At 30.4% G+C, this 21,893-nt stretch overlaps 1 protein-coding gene across 3 annotated transcripts; it reads left to right on the forward strand.

Moving 5' to 3' along the window:
• The first annotated feature begins 334 nt into the window (after window positions 1–334).
• Window positions 335–21,618, forward strand: LOC111684759 (putative leucine-rich repeat-containing protein DDB_G0290503). 3 transcript variants are annotated; one of them, XM_046945564.1, is made up of 12 exons: window positions 335–891; window positions 1,016–1,154; window positions 1,212–1,666; window positions 2,134–2,215; window positions 2,380–2,483; window positions 5,192–5,389; window positions 5,450–10,939; window positions 12,473–12,568; window positions 12,676–13,001; window positions 15,030–15,129; window positions 15,748–16,032; window positions 16,729–18,752. In XM_046945564.1, exons 1-12 carry the CDS (start codon window positions 853–855, stop codon window positions 18,547–18,549), a joined length of 9,135 nt encoding a protein of 3,044 aa, XP_046801520.1. In that variant the 5' UTR covers window positions 335–852; the 3' UTR covers window positions 18,550–18,752. The 3 variants fall into 3 exon arrangements, with proteins under 3 accessions (XP_046801520.1, XP_046801522.1, XP_046801523.1); XM_046945567.1 differs by lacking the exon at window positions 16,729–18,752 and adding an exon at window positions 21,241–21,618 and having other exon boundaries at window positions 338–891; XM_046945566.1 differs by lacking the exons at window positions 12,473–12,568; window positions 12,676–13,001; window positions 15,030–15,129 and having other exon boundaries at window positions 16,729–18,753.
• The last annotated feature ends 275 nt before the right edge of the window (window positions 21,619–21,893 follow it).

Consider the following 21,893-nt stretch of genomic DNA (forward strand, 5'->3'; position numbering starts at 1 on the left):
CGTGTAATTTATTTTATAATGAGACAATTTCCTACCTAAAGTATTTAAACAACTGTTTAATGCTTGCGCTATCATAAATTACAACAATAATTAACACATTCATATATTTCCAATGAAAAATCTTAAATATTTGCTTAATTTAAAGGGAATTAGTAAAATATGACCATTTTAGATACCTAAAGCAAAAATATATAAAAAGTAATCGGCTACTCACTAAAAATGCAACCCTGTTCTACAGAAAACAGAAAAAACAGGTAGACAAAGTAAACACAGCCTAGCGCGTCAAATGTCAAAATAAAAATTTTTTTTAAATTACTAACGGCAGTTGCTTTTTTTGCCTCTACACGAATAGTTTGTGGAAGAAATTTAACTAAAATATAAAAAACGTGAATTATTAAATAAATTATTTAGTTTTTGCAGTGTTAATAAAACAAATTAAATAAATTGTCAAAGTTATAAAAGAACGAATAATTTACAAGTGTTAAACAAGAGTAATAAGTCATAGATAAATATAGATTTTGGAAAAACAAATTGGGTTGATTGAAAATAAACATTTTTGTGAATAATTAAGCAATTTGTGGATTGAAATAAAGGCGCGCGGTAAAAGTAACAAACAAATGTAAATAAAAAATTATTGACATTTTGCATAGAAAATGAAAATTATTGCAAATGTAAAGGAATTTTTGGCCACACAAACATAGACAAGCCAAAATAGCGAAAAAGTTAAAGAAAAAAAATTCCGTCGAGGTAAACAATTGAAATTGTTCTTCACATTGGGTGGAACTGAAGAAAAAAACAATAGAATTTTTTGTTTGAAAAAAAATAAAAACAACAAAACACAAGACAAACAACATGGATATGCGCAGCTGGAAAAAAGTACTGTTGCAATGGGTAAGTGACAAAAGAGAAAATGAAGAAAACACGTTTAAGAAAAATAACAAGAACAAGGATCAAACTAAAGGAGGAGAGAAAAAAAGGAATCTTAAACTAAATTTTATTTTTCTTTATTTTCTAGATCACAGAATGTGGTTTTATGGATCGTAATTATTTCAATATCGAACAATCCGATATTGATGTTTTCTATCAGAATTTTAGTTTACAACATCAAAAGACAGCCACAGATAAATACAAACGTTTGGGAGATTTTCTAAAAGGTAATAATACCAAAACTAAATATAAAATTTATTCTATACACACATGCCCTTTTTCAGAATTCTATCCCAGCTTTGAAATCAATTTCGATGATGAGAACTGCCTCAGTTCTGCCGATTACATTTACGTCTATTCTCTGTTGTTGCACTTTTCTTGTGTCAAACATCCGGAGACGGTATTCCATGAGATATGTCAACGTTTACCCGACAATGCTCAACAATGTATTGCGGCATTTTTCAAAGAATTACTGGACACCGAACCCATTACCAAGGAGGCATTGCGTCATGCCATTGCCGAGGTGGCCAATTCACAGTGTTCACCACCTCGTCTTAATGATTCATTTTCGAGTAGTATAACTAGTGTTAGTGTTGGTGGCATGAGTGCCGCTTCGTTTGCACGTTGTGAATCACCATTGAAAACACCAAAACGCTGCGCCGGACCGCAACGCATATCACCTTCAACCCCCAAATCGTATTTGCTCGAAGAGCGTACTAGAGAATTGTATAATTTAAGGGTGAGTTTTTCATGATGATAATAATAACAAACATGATCATTTTTGAATATTTTATTTATAGAAAATTTATGTTTTATAAAAATTTTTTGGAAAATCTCCTTTTTATAAATTTGTTACGAAAATGTTTCTTTTTTATAGAAAATTTCGAAAATAAAAAATTTAGAAAATATAGAAAATTTTCAAAAATATCTTTTTTAAAAATGTTTACTTTTTTATAAAATATTTTTGGAAATTTTTCTTTTTTATGGAATATTTTTGGAAAATAATCTTTTGTTTAAAAACAAATTTACATAAATTTCTTTATTGAAAATTTTTGGGAATTTTTCTTTTTTATAGAAAATTTTCGAAAATTTCTCTTTAAAACATATTTTTTAAAAAATTTTATAAAATCTGTAATTTCTAAGAATTTTGATAAATTATATGGAAAATTTTTAATTAATAAATTCTTAATTTTCTTTACACACTAGGCTCAACTTGAAACGGAACGTTATGAGAAAGGTCTCTTAGAAGTACAAATCAAACAAAATGAGGATAAAATCCAAAAACTAAGTAAGTATTACATTCATGTTATAAACAATTTAACATATTCATTTTAGAAATATTTTAAAATTTTTTAAAATTGATTCTAGATATAAAATACTTTTAAACTTTCACAAAACTTCTAAAAACTTTAAAAATAGTACGTTTTTACTAATCTTAAAAATCTTTTTCAGATCATGATCATAAAAGACTACTTCAGCAAATCCAAGATTTGAAAAATGACATTCTAGTTAAAACCACTGATGGTTCCGCGAATCGTGATGGTGAAGAAAATCAGGTAAGTTAAATTAATCCTTAAAGAAAATTTTCCATTTAAAAATAATAAACGTTGTAGTTAGCGAATTTCTAGGGAAGTCAGGTAGCTAATAAAATCAAACAAAATTGCAGACAAAAAAAAGACATTTCTAAAATAATTTTATAAAATGGAAAAATTCTAAAAACTTTATGTACTATGACAACTATTTGATCATAATCTTTATTAAATAAAATGATTTAATACTTAAATGCCAATTTTTAACCTCTTCTTGACGTTTAATCAATTTATGTTAATTTTGGAAATTTTGTTGTAATTCCATATTTAAAATTAAATTATTTTTATTATACAGTTATTTTACTAAATTATACTTTTTGTTTTTGGAGCCCTAGTTGCGATCAAGTTAGTTGTAGTTCAGTTCTAGTTTAGTTCTGTTTCAGTTCCACTTCAGTTCTAGGTTAGTTTTAGTTCAGATCTAGTTCAGTTCTAGTTCAGTTCTAGTTCAGTTCTAGTTCAGTTCTAGTTCAGTTCTAGTTCAGTTCTAGTTCAGTTCTAGTTCAGTTCTAGTTCAGTTCTAGTTCAGTTCTAGTTCAGTTCTAGTTCAGTTCTAGTTCAGTTCTAGTTCAGTTCTAGTTCAGTTCTAGTTCAGTTCTAGTTCAGTTCTAGTTCAGTTCTAGTTCAGTTCTAGTTCAGTTCTAGTTCAGTTCTAGTTCAGTTCTAGTTCAGTTCTAGTTCAGTTCTAGTTCAGTTCTAGTTCAGTTCTAGTTCAGTTCTAGTTCAGTTCTAGTTCAGTTCTAGTTCAGTTTCTAGTTCAGTTCTAGTTCAGTTCAGTTCAGTTCTAGTTCAGTTCTAGTTCAGTTCTAGTTCAGTTCTAGTTCAGTTCTAGTTCAGTTCTAGTTCAGTTTCTAGTTCAGTTCTAGTTCAGTTCTAGTTCAGTTCTAGTTCAGTTCTAGTTCAGTTCTAGTTCAGTTCTAGTTCAGTTCTAGTTCAGTTCTAGTTCAGTTCTAGTTCAGTTCTAGTTCAGTTCTAGTTCAGTTCTAGTTCAGTTCTAGTTCAGTTTCTAGTTCAGTTCTAGTTCAGTTCTAGTTCAGTTCTAGTTCAGTTCTAGTTCAGTTCTAGTTCAGTTCTAGTTCAGTTCTAGTTCAGTTCTAGTTCAGTTCTAGTTCAGTTCTAGTTCAGTTCTAGTTCAGTTCTAGTTCAGTTCTAGTTCAGTTCTAGTTCAGTTCTAGTTCAGTTTCTAGTTCAGTTCTAGTTCAGTTCTAGTTCAGTTCTAGTTCAGTTCTAGTTCAGTTCTAGTTCAGTTCTAGTTCAGTTCTAGTTCAGTTCTAGTTCAGTTCTAGTTCAGTTCTAGTTCAGTTCTAGTTCAGTTCTAGTTCAGTTCTAGTTCAGTTCTAGTTCAGTTCTAGTTCAGTTCTAGTTCAGTTCTAGTTCAGTTCTAGTTCAGTTCTAGTTCAGTTCTAGTTCAGTTCTAGTTCAGTTCTAGTTCAGTTCTAGTTCAGTTCTAGTTCAGTTCTAGTTCAGTTCTAGTTCAGTTCAGTTCTAGTTCAGTTGTCTAGTTCAGTTCTAGTTCAGTTCTAGTTCAGTTCTAGTTCAGTTCTAGTTCAGTTCTAGTTCAGTTCTAGTTCAGTTCTAGTTCAGTTCTAGTTCAGTTCTAGTTCAGTTCTAGTTCAGTTCTAGTTCAGTTCTAGTTCAGTTCTAGTTCAGTTCTAGTTCAGTTCTAGTTCAGTTCTAGTTCTTTTAGTTCTAGTTCAGTTCTAGTTCAGTTCTAGTTCAGTTCTAGTTCAGTTCTAGTTCAGTTCTAGTTCAGTTCTAGTTCAGTTCTAGTTCAGTTCTAGTTCAGTTCTAGTTCAGTTCTAGTTCAGTTCTAGTTCAGTTCTAGTTCAGTTCTAGTTCAGTTCTAGTTCAGTTCTAGTTCAGTTCTAGTTCAGTTCTAGTTCAGTTCTAGTTCAGTTCTAGTTCAGTTCTAGTTCAGTTCTAGTTCAGTTCTAGTTCAGTTCTAGTTCAGTTCTAGTTCAGTTCTAGTTCAGTTCTAGTTCAGTTCTAGTTCAGTTCTAGTTCAGTTCTCAGTTCTAGTTCAGTTCTAGTTCAGTTCTAGTTCAGTTCTAGTTCAGTTCTAGTTCAGTTCTAGTTCAGTTCTAGTTCAGTTCTAGTTCAGTTCTAGTTCAGTTCTAGTTCAGTTCTAGTTCAGTTCTAGTTCAGTTCTAGTTCAGTTCTAGTTCAGTTCTAGTTCAGTTCTAGTTCAGTTCTAGTTCAGTTCTAGTTCAGTTCTAGTTCAGTTCTAGTTCAGTTCTACTAGTTCAGTTCTAGTTCAGTTCTAGTTCAGTTCTAGTTCAGTTCTAGTTCTAGTTCAGTTCGAGTTCGAGTTCAGTTCTACTTCAGTTCGAGTTCAGTTCTAGTTCAGTTCTAGTTCTAGTTCAGTTCGAGTTCGAGTTCAGTTCTAGTTCAGTTCTAGTTCAGTTTTAGTTCAGTTATAGTTCAGTTCTAGTTTAGTTCTAGTTCAGTTCTAGTTCAGTTCTAGTTCAGTTCTAGTTCAGTTCTAGTTCAGTTCTAGTTCAGTTCTAGTTCAGTTCTAGTTCAGTTCTAGTTCAGTTCTAGTTCAGTTCTGGTGCAGTTCTAGTTCAGTTTTAGTTCTAGTTCAGTTCTAGTACAGTTCCAGTTCAGTTCTAGCTCAGTTCAGTTCTAATTCAATTCCTGATAATTAATACAAACTTGAATTTCCTCCTTATTTTCAGATACAAAAACGCTTACTCAGAGAATTGTCTAAGAAAGAACAAGAGATAATTAAATTATCGGACAATGTAAGAACTTTGCGGGAAGAGAAAGCATTGGTAGAAGAAAAACTCATATTGGCAGAAAAGCAAATAGTATTATGCATGAATCGTATTAAAGAATTAGACTTCAAAGTTGATGAACTTAAAGACGAACTAGAGGTAAGTTAAACATGATATGTAAAATATACAAATGCAAATATTCTTTAAATATTTTTACAGAAAAAAGATGGACACATTAAGTATCTCACCGATAGTAAAATGGAATTGGAACAATTCATTTCGGAAACTCGTTCGTCTCTAGGCGAACATGGTGATCTTAATGCCTCCGTTGATTGTATGGATAGTTCATATATACGCAGTGGTCATAATACAAATTGCTCCAATAGCCTTAGTCCCGAAAATTTGGGAGCCTCCGTAATTGATGTACAGTTAAGAGAAAAGGAGCATGAAAATCAACTGCTTAAAGAGGAGTTGCAAAATGTTAAACGAGAACACAAACGTTTGGCTAAACATTTGACAAAATTAACACAAGAATTTGATTTACCCATAGATGCCTCTTCACCTAATAACTCTGAAGATTCCGAAGCAGAAAGTGACAGGGAAGAGCGAAGAGGTTTAAGTGAAGACAGTTCTCCTGAGGAGCATATAAGTGTGGAGGAACAATTTAATATTTTCACTAGTTGCATGGAGAAAATAGATAAATTCCACAAGACTGAAAAGAATAAAATCAAACAGTTGGAAGAGGACTCTATGCAGTTGCAAACAGAAAATGAAGATTTAAATAGAAAACTACAAGAGCTTAAGGAAGAGGTAAAAGAAATGAAAGAGCAACTACAAACTAAAGAGAAATTAAATCAAGAAATGGAGAAATCCAAACTGGAAATTAATTTAAAATGGGAAAAATCACAACAGGAACTTAAAGAGGTCGAAGAACAAAAAGATAAATTGTATAAAAATGTACAATCTTTAGAACAAGATAAAGCAACTTTAAACGAAAATATTGTAGAATTAAAAACTTTAATAGAATTACAACAAAAGGAGTGTAAAGTACTATTGGACAATAATACACAACTTAACGAACAAGAAGAAAGTCTCCGCAAACAAATACAACAAACCGAAAAGGAATTCGCAGAAAAAACTCTACAATGGGAGCAAGAACTTAAGCAATTAAGCGAAAAAATGTCACAACAGATTGAGGACATCGAGAGATATAAACAAACTGAACAAACTATCAAAGTAAATTATGAACAAATGGTGGTGGACAATGAAGAACTTAAAAAGGAAGCCCGTCAAGCAGATAACCATTTAGCAGAAATGAGAAATGAATTGCAGGAAAAGGAACAACAATTAGCTAAATTGGGTAAAGACATTTCCGAATTGGGACAGAAAAATGAAGTGTTGGAGCAAAACATTAATAAATTAATGAAGGAACAAGAAAAAGAAAAGCTTACCAACAACAACAACCAAACGGAAATGGAAGAACAATTGAGAAAGCTTAAAGATCAATTGGTTAAAACGGAATTGTTAAAAGACTCCAAACAGCATGAGTGCGATTTAAAGCAACAGAAATTGCAAGAATTGGAGAACAAAGTTATGGCTTTAGTAAAACTTTTCAATATTAGCAATACGGAGAAAGACCTTTACGAGAATCTTAATGAAATGGAACAACAGCTTAAGGAAATCTTCAAACAAAACGAGCAACTTAACAGCAAAGTACTTAAACTACAAGAAACTCTTCACGAAAATAACACAAAAATACAAGAACTTTCTCAGGATTTGCAAGAAAATACCAATGCTTTGATGCAAATACAAAGGGAAGTTTTAAAGTTAAAAGAAGAAAATTCACAATATGAACAAAAACAACAAGAACTTTTACAAAACTTGCAAGAAAAATCCAATGCAGTAAAGCAAAGCCAAGAGGAAGTTGTGAAATTGCAACAAGATAACTCAGATTATGAACAGAAAATACAAAAACTTACCCAGGATTTGCAAGAAACAACTGAAGCTATTAAACAAACACAAGAGGAAGTTTTGAAACTTAAGGAGGAGAACTTAAGTTGCGAACAAAAAATAGAACTTTTACAAAGAGAAAAGATTTCTATTATGGAAAAATCCAAACAAGATTTACAGGCAAAAGAACAAGAACTGCAAGAACATTTAAGAGAAGCTTTAGAAGAATACGAAGCCTCTATGGAACGTATTGCAGTTGAATTGAAATCCGAAAAAGAACATCATAATAACAAAGAAATGGAATTGATCTTAAAAGCAGCCGAATATAATGAAGGAAAAAAGCAGCTACAGGAGGCAGAACAAAAAATACAACAACTACAAACAGAACAGCAAATCTTGCAAGAAAAATGCCAAAAACTACAGCAATTTGAGTTGAAAGTTCAAGAATGTTCTAAGGAAAATGAGCAGTTAAGACATGAAATAGAAACCTTTAAACAACAAGTTACACAAAATGCCTTAAGATTGCTAGAAGCAGACAAGGCCTTGTCAGAATTTATGGAATTAACCAAGGAACAGAATACAGCCAAAAGTGAGGTGGAAGTATTAAAAGCTAATCTTAAAGAAAAGGAAGATGTTGTCAAAGAATTGGAACTTAAACTAAAACAACAAACATGTTATGAAGAACAATTGGAACAGCTTAAACATCAACTGGAAGAACAAAATGAATTGGTTGGCACGGTGCAAGAACAACTAGAAAAACTAAGCAAAGATAAAGAACGTCTTAGCCAGGAAGCTGAAGAAAAGGCAGAACAAATTTTTAAAGAACAGCAAGATAAACTTATGTTGCTGCAATCCCTAGAAAAGTCCACAGATCAACTCAAATTGGCTAATGAGGAAAAACAGCAAAAGACAACTAATCTAGAACAAAAACTACAAGAACTTAAAGAACAATTTGATGGAGTTACTCTGCAAAATACTAAACTTCAAGGAGACTTGGTAGAACGTGAAGCAGAACTGCGTTTAGCTATGGATGAACAACAGCAAGAGAAAGAAGATTTTCAACAAAAACTAACCTCCGAACAAGAAAAGTTAACACAAAAAACTGAACTACTAGAAGCTATTGATATGTCCTTAATGGAATTGGTGGCCATAATGGAAAATAATTTCAATTTAAATCAGGAATTATTCAAACAAGATGATCTTCCCAATGTCTTTAATTTCAAAGAAGCTGAGGGACAGCAAAATGTACAAAAGTTAAGAAAACATTTAAATCATATTTTGGCTAAACAGCAAAAGCTAAATGAACAGCTCAAAGATTTGGCTGTAGAAAAAGAAGAATCTAATAATACTATTGTCACTTTAAGAAGCAGCAACAATGATTTGCTTAACAAATTAACACAACAGGAAAAAACTCTTAAGGAACTCAAAGAACAGCTAGACAATGAAGAGCTTATAGTGGAGAAAAAAGTTTTCCATGAAGTTAAACGTTTGGAGGGTGATCTTTTGAATCTCGAAAAGGTTAATGAACGTTTGGCCAATGAAAATGTTAAAATACAAGTTACTTTGGGCAATATTGAACAAGAATTCAAAGATTGCAAATGTAAAAATGAAACCCTGGAAGAGGAATCACTCAAACTGCAAGAAGAAGTGCGTAGTAAAACCTTGCTGTTGGAAAAATTACAACAAGAAGATAAAAAATTGCAGATGATAATCAAAGAAAAGTCTCAGCATGCTGACAAGTTACTGGAGAAATGTAAACACTTGGAATTGCAGCTTAAAGATAAATCTAGCAAGTTACAAAATCTAGAAAAAGATAATCAGGAGATAAAGGAAAAAGCCAATAGAAACCAACAAAAACTTTCGCATTACCAGCAATCCCAACAGAATCATTTGGCCGAACAAAAGAAATTGCAAGAAAAACTTAAACAACTACAAACGGCTCAGGATTCATTGGAAATGGAAGTAGAAAATAAGAATAAAGATTTGTTAAATTTAAAAAATAAAAATTCCGAACTTTCTCAACAAAACCAAGAATTGGAACAACAGCTTAATCTAACCTCCAAAAAACTCGATGAAATGTTAACCAATAAACTAAATGCTGAAACCAAATGTGAACAATTGCAATCTGAGCTCCAGCAACTTAAACGTGATTTAGAATTTATTAAGTCGCAGCAGCAAACCCAACAGGAAGACTACAGCCGTTTGACACAAGAAATCGATTCTTTGAAAGTGGACAAACAACATCTAAGAGATGAGGTCTATGAAAATAAACAAACCCTACAGAAATCCAATGATAATGTCACCCAACTTATACAACAAATCTCCTCTATACGCCTAGAAAAAGAAGCGGCTTTAGAAGAGAATTCTTTGTTGCGCAAACAACTAGAGGAAACGGGTAAAAATCAAAGTTCTTCCGAAACCAAAATGAAATCAATTATAGAAAAATCTCAAGAATTCGAAAGAAAAGTTTTGTCGGCCGAAAATGAACTTAAATCTTTAAAAGTGCAATTGGAAAAAAGTGAAAATAACACGGAGAAATTACAAGCAGAAAATAAAAAACTACGTGACTCCCAGGAAAACACTACCAAGCGTATAGAGAAAATGGCTTTAAAACTGGGCGATTCCCAGGCCAGAAGTGTTAAACTGGAAAGAGATAATGAAAAACTTACCAGAACTTTGGAAGCTCATGCCACCACAGTGGAAGCCTTGCAAAAGGAAAAAGATCTCCTGCAGGCAGAAGCCAAAACTCTTAAGGAACGTTTATCTAGAGCCGAAAGAGGTCATGAACAACTTGCTGCTAAAGTACAAAATCTAGAACATCTTAATACCAGTCTACAGGAAATCAAACAAAAACTAGAAGCCTCTGAATTAGATTTCAAACAAAAATTAACAAAACTAGAAAGAATGCGTGATATGAATGAGGAGAAAATACGTAAACTTACCAATTCTCTAAGTAATGCTGAAAATGCCAATGTTAAGTTAAATTTGGAAATAGGAGCTCTTAATTCACAGCTGCAAGAAGTCAAGGTGGAACATAATCAAGAACAAAGCCAACAATTAGAGGAATTGACACATCAACTAACAGAAGCTCAAGAATTGAATCAAAAGTATCAAGATATACAAGAAAAACTTAAAATTGAAATAAACAATCTTAAAGAAGAGAATACCACTCTTAATGATCAACTCTCTAAGGCTTCTCTTTCCCTACAAATAACCTCACAGAAATGTGAACGTTTCGCAGCCGAAATGGAACAAATACGTGCTGATATGTTGATAATGCGTCAAGAAAAATCACAAATTGAATTGCAACATGAAACATCCATACAAAAACTCAATCAATTTGAATCACAAAACACTAAATTGGTCTATGAACGCAAGAATCTAGTTAAATCTCTAGAACAGAAAATTGCTCACCTCGAAGAAGAACTAGCAGCCAAATCCAAAGAAGTCTCTGATTTACAGCATGAAATTGATATACTCAGAGAAAATTCTGAAACTAATGCTTCTCTACTACATCAAAACACTGCCGCCAATTTATCTGAATTGGATGATTTACGCACAAAACTTTCGCTGGCCGAAGACTTACGTCAAAAGGAACAACAGATTATTTCACAATTACGTTTGGATAATCAAATTTTACACACTAAATACCAGGAATCCAAACAACGTGCTCTCGATGCCAATAAAATGAGTGAGGAACGCATTAAGGAGAATCGTTTGGAACTGGAGGGTAAATTGGAGAAGATGAAAAATAAAATGGTAAGTTGTTAAAAGAGATTGTTTGTTTTTAGTTTGTTATTTATTAGTTCATGTTTAGTTGTGTGTTTTTTTGTTATTGTTGTAATGTTAGGAGTAGACAAAACATTTTACACACATTTTGGGGCATCACACTGTATGTTTTTTTGTTAATACATTTTTATTTTATTTAATTAAAAATTATTTAACTTTTAAAGGGGTAACCAATTTCTTAAAAGCATATTGATGTTATTTGGAGTTTTCTGCTGTTTTTAGAACTGAACTAGAACAGAAGTAGTACTGAACTAGAACTGAACTAGAACTGAACTAGAACTGAACTAGAACTGAACTAGAACTGAACTAGAACTGAACTAGAACTGAACTAGAACTGAACTAGAACTGAACTAGAACTGAACTAGAACTGAACTAGAACTGAACTAGAACTGAGCTAGAACTGAACTAGAACTGAACTAGAAGTGAACTAGAATTGAACAAGAACTGAACTAGAACTGAACTAGAGATAAACTAAAAATCTATACTTAAACGAATTAAGTGTACCAGATCCAAAATATATCAAATATGCTTTAAATTTCGAAATTTAACAAGAAAGGAAATTCACCACACATATCTTTTTCAACACATAAAACAACATTTTAGCATCATACATCACTTCATATGAGATAGACTTAAATATTTTTCTTTTTAAGTTTAAATTAAATTTAGTGTTGAAAGCATGACGAAAAAAATTAAATTTAAATTTATTTCTCTCTTTTTCATTTTATTTTTTTTTGCAAAGTATGAAACATCAAGAACTGTTGGAACAGTTGAACATTGGAAAAAACGTATACATACATGTTTTAGATATTTCTTTGTTATTGTTTTTACACAAGTTCTATTTATAATAATTCTAAATTACTTTTTAAACAAAAACGATTTAGAGTTAATATTCAAAAGCAGTAAACCAGCAGTGTTTTGAATTAAAAAAACAGAATTATCCCCCGCAAAACAAGATAAAAATTATATATTGTTAGAAAAACAAAACAACTTTCCTGTAAATATGCATGCATGTTGATTTTTATAAAAACCAATAAAACTGTTGTAAATTATGTGATGTCTTAAATTGTAAACGTAAATATGAAAAAATATATGTTAAAATATGTACAAAAAAACATATTTGTAAACTTAATATTTGTTGATGTTTTATTAATAATATAAAACTACAGTTGTGATGTCCTTATTTGTTATTGTTGTCTTGTATTTTAAAAATTATTTATTTTCGTAAAGAAAATAAATTTATTTTTTTCAATAAAAAAAAGAAAGAAACAATTTATTGTATTTAAAACACACTACACTTGATCTTTATTTATTTTCTTTTTTTATATAAATATTTTTTCTTCTTATAATTATTTATATTATTTTTCACAAAATTTTACAAAACCTGCCTGGCTTGTTGCTACTACAATACACTCACTCCTTTTGTCCAATTACAAAATTATTGTAAATTTCTATTAAAAAATCTAAAATATTGTATTCAAAAACAAACAAAACAAAATATAGAAAACTCTCTATACCGAAGAAATAACTAAAATGAAAACCAAACAAGAACGTGAAATGGCAATTGTTAAATCGGAAATGGAAGTTTTAAAAGCACAGGTAAGATGAAAATGAAATTTCTTTAAAGAAAACTCCAAGGAAACTATTATTTATATAATTTTAATAACATTTTAATTCTCTCTTCTCCCTTTCCTCTCGCCTTTTAGAATACCAAATACGAAGAACATACCCGCAAACTATCAAATCAAATTGTACGCTTAAACGATAATATATTACAGCATCAAAAGGAAAATACGATTTTATCGACAAAATTGAAACATATTATGGATCAATTGCAGGAAAGTGAACGTTGTAGTAAACGTCCCAGTTCTATACATGTTTCGACCATCTCATCGTCTACGGCACCAGTGGCAGGACCTAATATTGGCACCAATCTTGCGATGGAAGATGAAGAGGGTGAAGTGTTTAATAATACGTATTTAACAGATTTGAAAAATGGCCGCATGTCGGAACTAATGAGTCGTGATGTTTGGTAAGTAGAAGATTTTTTAACTTTTGGATTTTACTTTTTTGGATTAGAAAGATACTTCCTTTATATTTCATGTTCAAATCTTTGCATTAGAACTAGAATCTAAGATAATGACTTAGGCTTGTACTGGCGTATTTTTGTATAAAATGTTTTCGATATATATAATTAATATTATCAATTTTTTAGAAATTCAGCTTCTTGGTCGTAGTTCTTTTGAATTTTTCGATCAGTGTTTCTGAAATAACAATGAACCCAAGATATTTGGATTCAATTTTGGCAAAAGCCTAGCATTGAAAAATTTGCTATAGCTGTATGACCATTAAGATCACGTGTCATCATTTTATAAAGATTTTTCGTCCTGATCTCCATTATTCCAAGGGTCAGTATGGAATTCTCTCGCTCATGTTTTTAACTCAGTCAACGTTGCGTCAAACAGTTTTGCATTTGTCAGATTAACACCCTTAAGCCTACGTCCCCTTTACAGGAATTACATTCACTCTTTCATGGACGATTATTTCCTAGTCTCCTGGTAGCCAAATTATGTAGCTCTCTTATTGTCCAATACAGTTTTAATAGATTTTTTGCATAAAATTGCACTTTTTGCATAAAATTGCACTTTTTGCGTAAAATTGCACTTTTTGCGTAAAATTGCACTTTTTGCATAAAATTGCACTTTTTGCATAAAATTGCACTTTTTGCATAAAATTGCACTTTTTGCATAAAATTGCACATTTTGCTAAAATTTAATGTTTTGAAATTAATTTCACTTTTTGGTAAAATTGATTTTTTTATGGCATTTTTGCATAAAAGTGGATTTTTTAAATAAAATTTATGTTTTCCCATAAAAATGCACTTTTTGCTAAAATTTAATTTTTGGCTTTAAATTACAGTTTTTGCTTAAATTGGATTTTTTTAATGAATTTTTTTGCTAAAAATGAATTGTTTCATAAAATTGCACTTTTTGCATAAAATTTTACTTTTTGCTAAAATTTAATATTTTGCATAAAATTGCACTTTTTGCTAAAATTGATTTTTTTGCATAAAATTGCACTTTTTTCATAAAAGTGGATTTTTTAAATAAAATTGATTTTTTTCATAAAAATGCAATTTTTGCATAAAATTGCACTTTTTGCCATATATGATTTTTTTCATAAAATTGCACTTTTTGCTAAAATTCGTTTTTTTTTTGCATAAAAGTGTATTTTTTGAATAAAATTGAATTTTTTCATTAAATTGCACTTTCTTCATAAAATTGCACTTTTTGCTTGAAATTGCACTTTTTCTAAAATTGAATTTTTGCATAAAATTGCACTTTTTGTATAAAAGTGGATTTTTTGAATAAAATTGATTTTTTTTCATAAAAATGCATTTTATGAATGCAAATTTTGCATAAAATTGTACTTTTTCTAAAATTGTATTTTTTGCATAAAATTGCACTTTTTCTAAAATTGTAGTTTTTGCATAAAATTGCACTTTTTCTAAAATTAGTTTTTTTTTTCTTAAAGTTGTGTTTTTACCGTAAAATTCCATCTTTGCAAGCAACTGCATTTTTTGCATTAAATTGCACTTTAAGCTGAAATTTTTGCACAAAATTACATTTTTTCACAAAGTTGTAATTTTAGCATAAAACTGCATTTTTAGCATAAAATTGCATGTTATTAATTTATTGCATAAATTAGTCTATTTTATACTTTTATTTTTTATAATTTATTTGCATTTTTACGTAACATTTCATTTTTAGCAAAAAATTGCACTTTTGCTATTATGCATATTTTTTTCATGAACATGCTATTTTTGCACTTCAAAAGTGCATTTTCAAAAAAATGTATTTTTTCCTTTAAAAAATTTCTTTTTGAAGAAATTTGCATTTTTTGCATAAAATTTCTTTTTTATCATGATCATTTTATGTTGTGCATTTTTGCCCTAAAATTGCATTTGTTTTAGCTTAAAAATTATTCTCAGCATAAAATAAGAAATTTTCTTTAAATTAATAAAATTTCATAAATATATTTTATTCTCGTCTCCCTACAGTGTTGAAGAACTTAAATATCGCAATTCTCTACTACCACCCCATCTAAGAAGTACTTATGCCGCACAATTCGATCATGAATTCACCGAAGATGATCTTAAAGTAAGCAATCAATTTTCTAATAATAATTTAACACAAATTAGCAATATATCTGCCATACAACATCACCATCATCATCATCACCATCATCATGCAACAGCAACAACAACAACAGCAGCACATATACCAACAGAAATTGCTGCGATAGCTGCTGCAGCAACAACAGCAACTGTTCCTAGCACTCCTTTACTAAACACAAGACCACAAAATGTTTATGCTACTCCCATTAAAAAGAAAATGAATCCTAATTTTGCCAGAATATTAAATAATTTTAATAAATGATTAAATCTTTATTGACAATTTGTAAATACAAATAATGAACAAATATTTTTATTAAAATTGTTATAAATAAAACAAAAAGAAATTGTTAAAAAAAAAAATTTTAAATAAAAATGTTTTTAAAGTTTAAAAAGCATGTTAAAAGTTTTGTCAAAGTGTTTTGTGTGTTAAAAAATGTTGTTGGAATTTTATGTTTTGCAAAAAAAACAAGTGTTTCTTGTCTGTATATTTTATGTGTAAATTTGTTGTGATGTTGTTGTTTTTTTGTTTACTAATCTTTTTTTTTCAATAACAAAATTTTATTGCTTTTATAATAATAAATTTATTAATTTTCTTCCTTAGGATGGTCCTCATAGTTTAGACGATAGCATGAGTGCTTTACTCAGCACTACTGCTGGTGGTACACGCAAAAAATGCACTGGTGTTACACACTACAAACGTCCTGGTCCTCCAACTCCTAGTAAAAATGGTCGTTTATCATTTGGTGGTTTATCAGAACCTGGTCGCGAGATACTTAAAGAATCTTATGATACAACAAATGCTGGTTCAACGGTATCATCATCGAAAACCCCTGCTCGTTTTAATTTCTTTGCATCACGCTTTAGTATGGGTCATGCCAGAGATGAGGTAAGTCAATGTTTTTATGAAACTTTAATGTTTTATTTGTGTTGTAAAGTTTTTGGTAATGTTTCAATGTTTTGTTATGAATGTCTGATGAAATATAAGTAAAAATGTAAAAAGTTTTTTGAAGTGAGCAGAAGGCGAGATATGAAATTTTTTGACGTTTAAAATACATACATTATTTTCGAAAGAGATCAACTTCAAAATACGATATTAATTAACATAATTTGATTTCGAAAGACAAATAGCAAACCTTTAGACTTTAAATTATCGAATTTTGTTGAGATTTTTCTAGTTCCAACGCAAATAGTAAGAGAATGTTTAGCTCTTGTCAAAAGTTTCTCTCTGTTGAGAGCAACAGGATCTTGTTGATCCAAAACAAGTTTTAAAAGATCTTTCATCTTTAATAATCAAAAATCATACAGTTTGCAAGTTTTACAATTACAAAAACCAAAATAGAAAGTTTTGCTGTAGGCAAAAGTTGCTTCCTGTTGGAAATTCTTCAGTCGAAAATGGTCCGTTGTAAAAAAAACTTCAAATTTTGTAAATGTTTGTATTAGACGTTGAATTTAAATTTGTGATGTCCAATGTTAGTTTGAAATGTGTAAGTCCTCCCTTGTGTTTCATGTTAAGCTCCAAAATAACTCGAATTATACCAAACATTCCAATTTTCTCTCACTTCCATCTCACCTTCAACAAAAGAAAAAACCCATCATCATTAAAAAAGAATCAGAAGATGTAATTTTACATAAAATCCAACAAAAGCCTAAGAAAAAGGGACCAACTCATCGTCTTTTAACTGGAGTAGGATGTACATCAACGCCACGCAAGAGTAAAGTGCATTATGATCAACGTCGTCTATTAGATCAATTGATGACATCATCACCCTCACCATCTCCTTTAGCCATGGATAATAAACATGTGAAAATAGAAAAGAAAATAACACCACCAGATGTCAGTATTATAGAGACCCCATTAACGGCATTAGGCAGACGTAGTTCGGTAAATAAAGCAGTTGCTCACAAACCACATGCCAAACGTATGGAGGTTATAGCAGGAGGTTTAAGGCGCAGTAGACGTAATTCTTCTATGTTTGGAAGACGTTTATCGAGACGTATGCAAGAGATTTGTACACCCACTAGTGGAGATACTACATCATCGGCTTTGTCTACACCAGCTATTGGAAAGGATAAAAATAAAAGGCCTTTGGTTAGTAGCACGGCTACAACATCGGGTGGTATAAGTAAATCAGCTTTATTGCAAAGACGTTTACGCAAAAAACCCAAACGGGAAAAGGGCGCTAGACCCTCTTTGTATTTGAGAGGAAATATATTTGCCAAATATCGTACACCCAATAAGGGAGCTATACACGATTTGAATCGTTATAAATCAAAAAAACAACGTTTGGATCGTTTTAATCTAGGAAGAAATTTAAAATCTTTCAAATCGGAAACTCAAGAATATGAATCAGATAAAACTATAAGTTCTAAAGCTATAAAGAATATAACTTATGATTTGAAAAATAACAACTATGCCACCTTCAATCACAATAAGGCGGCACTGGGTGAAACAGTAGTTATAGCAAAATGTCAACCAAAGGGACAAGAATATGAGGAAGATGAAACATTTACCTTTGGTGAAGAGCTATTTGATAATGAAGATTTAGACTATATGGAAGACTATGAATCCGAAGAAGAGTATGATGATGAAACGGCCGGTGATGATGGTGATTTAGAAGAGGATTATGAAGAGCAAGATATAACTAAAGATGTGAAATATGATTACCAACCGGTTAAAGAGGAATGTTGTAAACAAGATTTAATAACTTCACAGGATTTAGAGGATTTTGATCGTTTTATAGCCAATACCAAAGTTGAAATGAAAAAAGAAAAAGAACATCATGATGATGACTATATGTCTCAGGGCAGTTCGAAACATTTCGAAAAATTATTAGTAGAAACTGAATCGAATGCACCGTTTGAAGTTAAGCACATACATTTTAATGTTAGCAAAAGCTCTCGTTCCACTAGATCCACAAATTCCCGTCGTTCTTCCACGGCCTCACATCATAGTCATTCCTCACACTCTAATCATTCGCATTCTCATACTCACACGCATTCACACTCACATCATGAACACGATCACGATCATACAACTCTCTCGACCGCTACTCCTCATCTTTCACCTAATAATCCAACTTGTCAATTGTCACGCACCATTTATGGTGGCACTGTCATCTATAATCATCGTTTGCCCAATATCAACACCACCTATGTGCGCAAATCTTCTATTTATGTTAAAAATCGCAAACGTTCTTCACATCACCATCATCAGCATCATCATATGGATTCATCGTCTTGCAATGATGTCGTCTTGATTACCAATCAAACCATTACCTTTGTGGACATTATGCGTATGTGGTCCCAAATGGATAGTTCTACACGTTTAATTGTTAGTTTTGCTATTTTAGCTTCATTTACCACTCTACTCGGTCTTTTCGTTTCGTTTTGTTCGCGACGTTAGGTGATCTAAAGGCGATATGTTATAACAACTTGTAATTGTCTCTCTTGTCTCGTCGCGGTAGTTTCTTTGTGATAACGGTGTTAGAAGCTATACTAAGCTTACACTTGTTTAAATGTTTCTACTGCTGGTGTTTGTTTAATCGGGTTTTATATTCGGTACAATTTTTTTCCTAAAAATGTTAGCGAAATTATTAAGCGCAATCTGAATTTGTTGTTCATTTCATATTCGCGAATATTTTTTTTTTTTTGTTCGAAAAAAAGTTAAGAAAAAAGGAAATTATTTTGTTTGTTTGTTACTTTTTATTGTGTTCGTTACATTTTTTTTTAGTTTTAAGATATTCGATTTGTAACTGAAAGAAAAGAAGAATGTTTATGTAATTATTTCATATATATAATGTAATATTTAATGTTCATTTAATTCATATTGTATTAAAAAAAAGTATTGTAAAAGAAAAGTATCAAATATCTAAAAAAAATATTTCAAATTGTTTTCAATTGAAGTTTAAATAAGCGATTTTTTAAAATGTCGTTTTATACTGTAAGGTTTTATAAAATATTTGGCTCAGCTCGTTTCAAATTTTGAATTAATATTCCGTAGAAACATCTTTAGAACTATTTCAGTAGGAGATATTTGCACGATTTGTACTATTGGGAATTCGGTGGTTCAGAAACGTAGATTTTATTGATTAGTTTTGAAAGGATCTTCGAAAAGCTCGAATTGTACCATTACTGGAAAAACTGAAAGGAAATCTTCGGTTAATTACTTTGTTGCTGAACTGATAATCTTTGCCCGATTTTGTGTAGGGTCGTTCTGAAAAGGAGATCCTACTGTAATAATTTAATGTCATTCGATCTATCTGTAGATCGACATATAGGTCTATATATAATGGAAGACGCAGGATACCCATTTGCAGTAAAATATACCCTTTTAAGACATAGTTTTGGATTCAGATAGGGTTCTATAGTTGAAATGAAAAGTCGACTTTTTGCATTTAGGTAAAATTCGATTTTTCGACTTTTTGCATTTAGTTAAAAGTCGGCTTTTCGAGTTTTTGCATTTAGTCAACTTTTGGCATTTTATGCAAAGTCGATTTTTAGACTTTTTCCAGTTAGTTAAAAGTCGACTTTTAGTATTTTTCCACTTTATTCGACTTTTTTCGATTTTTCGACTATTTTCGACTTTTTCCACTATTTTCGACTTACAGACTTTTTGACTTGTCGACGATTTTCGACTTTTTCCGACATTTTTTATTTTCAACAATTTTCGACTGTTTGACTATTGTCGACTTTTTCAGACTTTTTTTTCGACTATTTTCGACTTTTTCCGACTTTATGACTATTTTTGACTTTTTCCGACTTTTTTTGACTTTTGCGACTATTTCTGACTTCGACTATTTTTGACTTTTTTGACTATTTTCGGGTATTTTCGACTTTTTTCGACTTTTTTTCGACCTTTTCCGACTTTTCGACTTTTATTTCCATCTCGATACATCTCAGCAATCGTGGAACAAATATATTTCGATGACGGTAGATAGACAGATATTTAGATAGATAGATAGATAGATAGATAGATAGATAGATAGATAGATAGATAGATAGATAGATAGATAGATAGATAGATAGATAGATAGATAGATAGATAGATAGATAGATAGATAGATAGATATATAGATAGATAGATAGATAGATAGATAGATAGATAGATAGATAGATAGATAGATAGATAGATAGATAGATAGATAGATAGATAGATAGATAGAAAGATAGATAGTTTTAAAAATTAAGTTATGCGAAGTGAATTGCGATGAAACCACCTTTTGAAAAGAAGCTAAGAACTTCGGTATTCGGGAAGTAAGTTACATAGAACTAGTTACTTGACTGGTTCCTCGGGTGCAGAAGATTTTCATTTATATTAAAGCAATCAAAACAACAATAGATAGATAGATAGATAGATAGATAGATAGATAGATAGATAGATAGATAGATAGATAGATAGATAGATAGATAGATAGATAGATAGATAGATAGAAAGTTAGATAGATAGATAGATAGATAGATAGATAGATAGATAGATAGATAGATAGATAGATAGATAGATAGATAGATAGATAGATAGATAGATAGATAGATAGATAGATAGTTTTAAAAATTATGTTAGGCGAAGTGAATTGCGATGAAACCACCTTTTGAAAAGAAGTTAAGAACTTTGGTATTCAGGAAGTAAGTTACATAGAACTAGTTACTTGACTGGTTCCTTTGGGTGCAGAAGAGTTTCATTTTTATTAAAGCAATCAAAACAACAATAGATAGAAAGATAGATAGTTTGAAAAATTAAGTTATGCGAAGTGAATCGGGATGAAACCACCTTTTGAAAAGAAGCTAAGAACTTCGGCATTCGGGAAGTTAGTTACATAGAACTAATTACTTGACTGATTCCTCGGGTACTGAAGAGTTTCATTTATATTAAAACAACCCTTCCATCTGAAGGAACTTTATTGAAACGACTAGAAAGTTTATTTAAAATTAATTTTAAAGTTTCAAAATTTTATTTTTAAATTGTTACTTAAGGTTGGTACGATTATAGCAAAAACTTACGACAATAATTTCATCCAGGGTAAAAACACAAATCCTAATATTAAGATAGTTTATTCTTTTTGAAATAATTTATTAATATATTTTAACTTTCTTACAGAACACACCTCCCAAAAGACGTTTGAGCAATATGTTCAAAAGAAAATAGTTAAAAGCTGTCCATAAAACTGTATCTTAAGCCTGCCCATTGTATTTGTTCTGTGTATTTTTTTTTATGTATAACATGTGATTAATTTAATAAAATTTAGTTTTTTTGTAAATTATTTAATTGAAATTTAAAGAAAATGTTGCAAAGTATATGATGATGTTTTATCATAAAATCTAAAAATATTTTCTTTAAATTGGATTCAATGATTTGCAAAACTGTTTAGCTGCTAATATTGTTTTGTATAAATTTTATAATAACTTTTAAATATTTTGTTAATAAGTTTTGTTTTAAGTTCAATTATTGTAAATTATTTTTTTAAAAATTTACTGTCCAAACTTTGTATTATTTTATTTTTTATTTTACTAAAATTCTTTTACTAATTTTAATTTTTTATTCAGATGTTTTGATTTTGTAATAAAATACAATATAATAAAACAAAATAAGAAAGTGTTTAACTATTTCTAATAAGTTTCATAGCAACAATTGCAAAACAAAGTATTCTAATTTCATTAAAATTATTGTAAATTGTGTTTGTTACTAAGAAAATAATGAAAAATTCCATTAATGTTGGATTTATTCTTGTTCACATTGTGTAAAACATGTTT

This window comes from Lucilia cuprina, chromosome 3, assembly GCF_022045245.1.
Source record: "Lucilia cuprina isolate Lc7/37 chromosome 3, ASM2204524v1, whole genome shotgun sequence".
NCBI classification, from domain to species: domain Eukaryota; kingdom Metazoa; phylum Arthropoda; class Insecta; order Diptera; family Calliphoridae; genus Lucilia; species Lucilia cuprina.

What these genes read in the sequence shown, in the direction of transcription:
- LOC111684759 (XM_046945564.1), top strand. Translation starts at nt 853, where the DNA reads ATGGATATGCGCAGCTGGAAAAAAGTACTGTTGCAATGG. An exon ending in GAGAATTGTATAATTTAAGG is followed by an intron (nt 1,667 to 2,133) that starts GTGAGTTTTTCA and finishes TTTACACACTAG; the next exon opens with GCTCAACTTGAAACGGAACG. An exon ending in TGGGTCATGCCAGAGATGAG is followed by an intron (nt 16,033 to 16,728) that starts GTAAGTCAATGT and finishes CTTCAACAAAAG; the next exon opens with AAAAAACCCATCATCATTAA.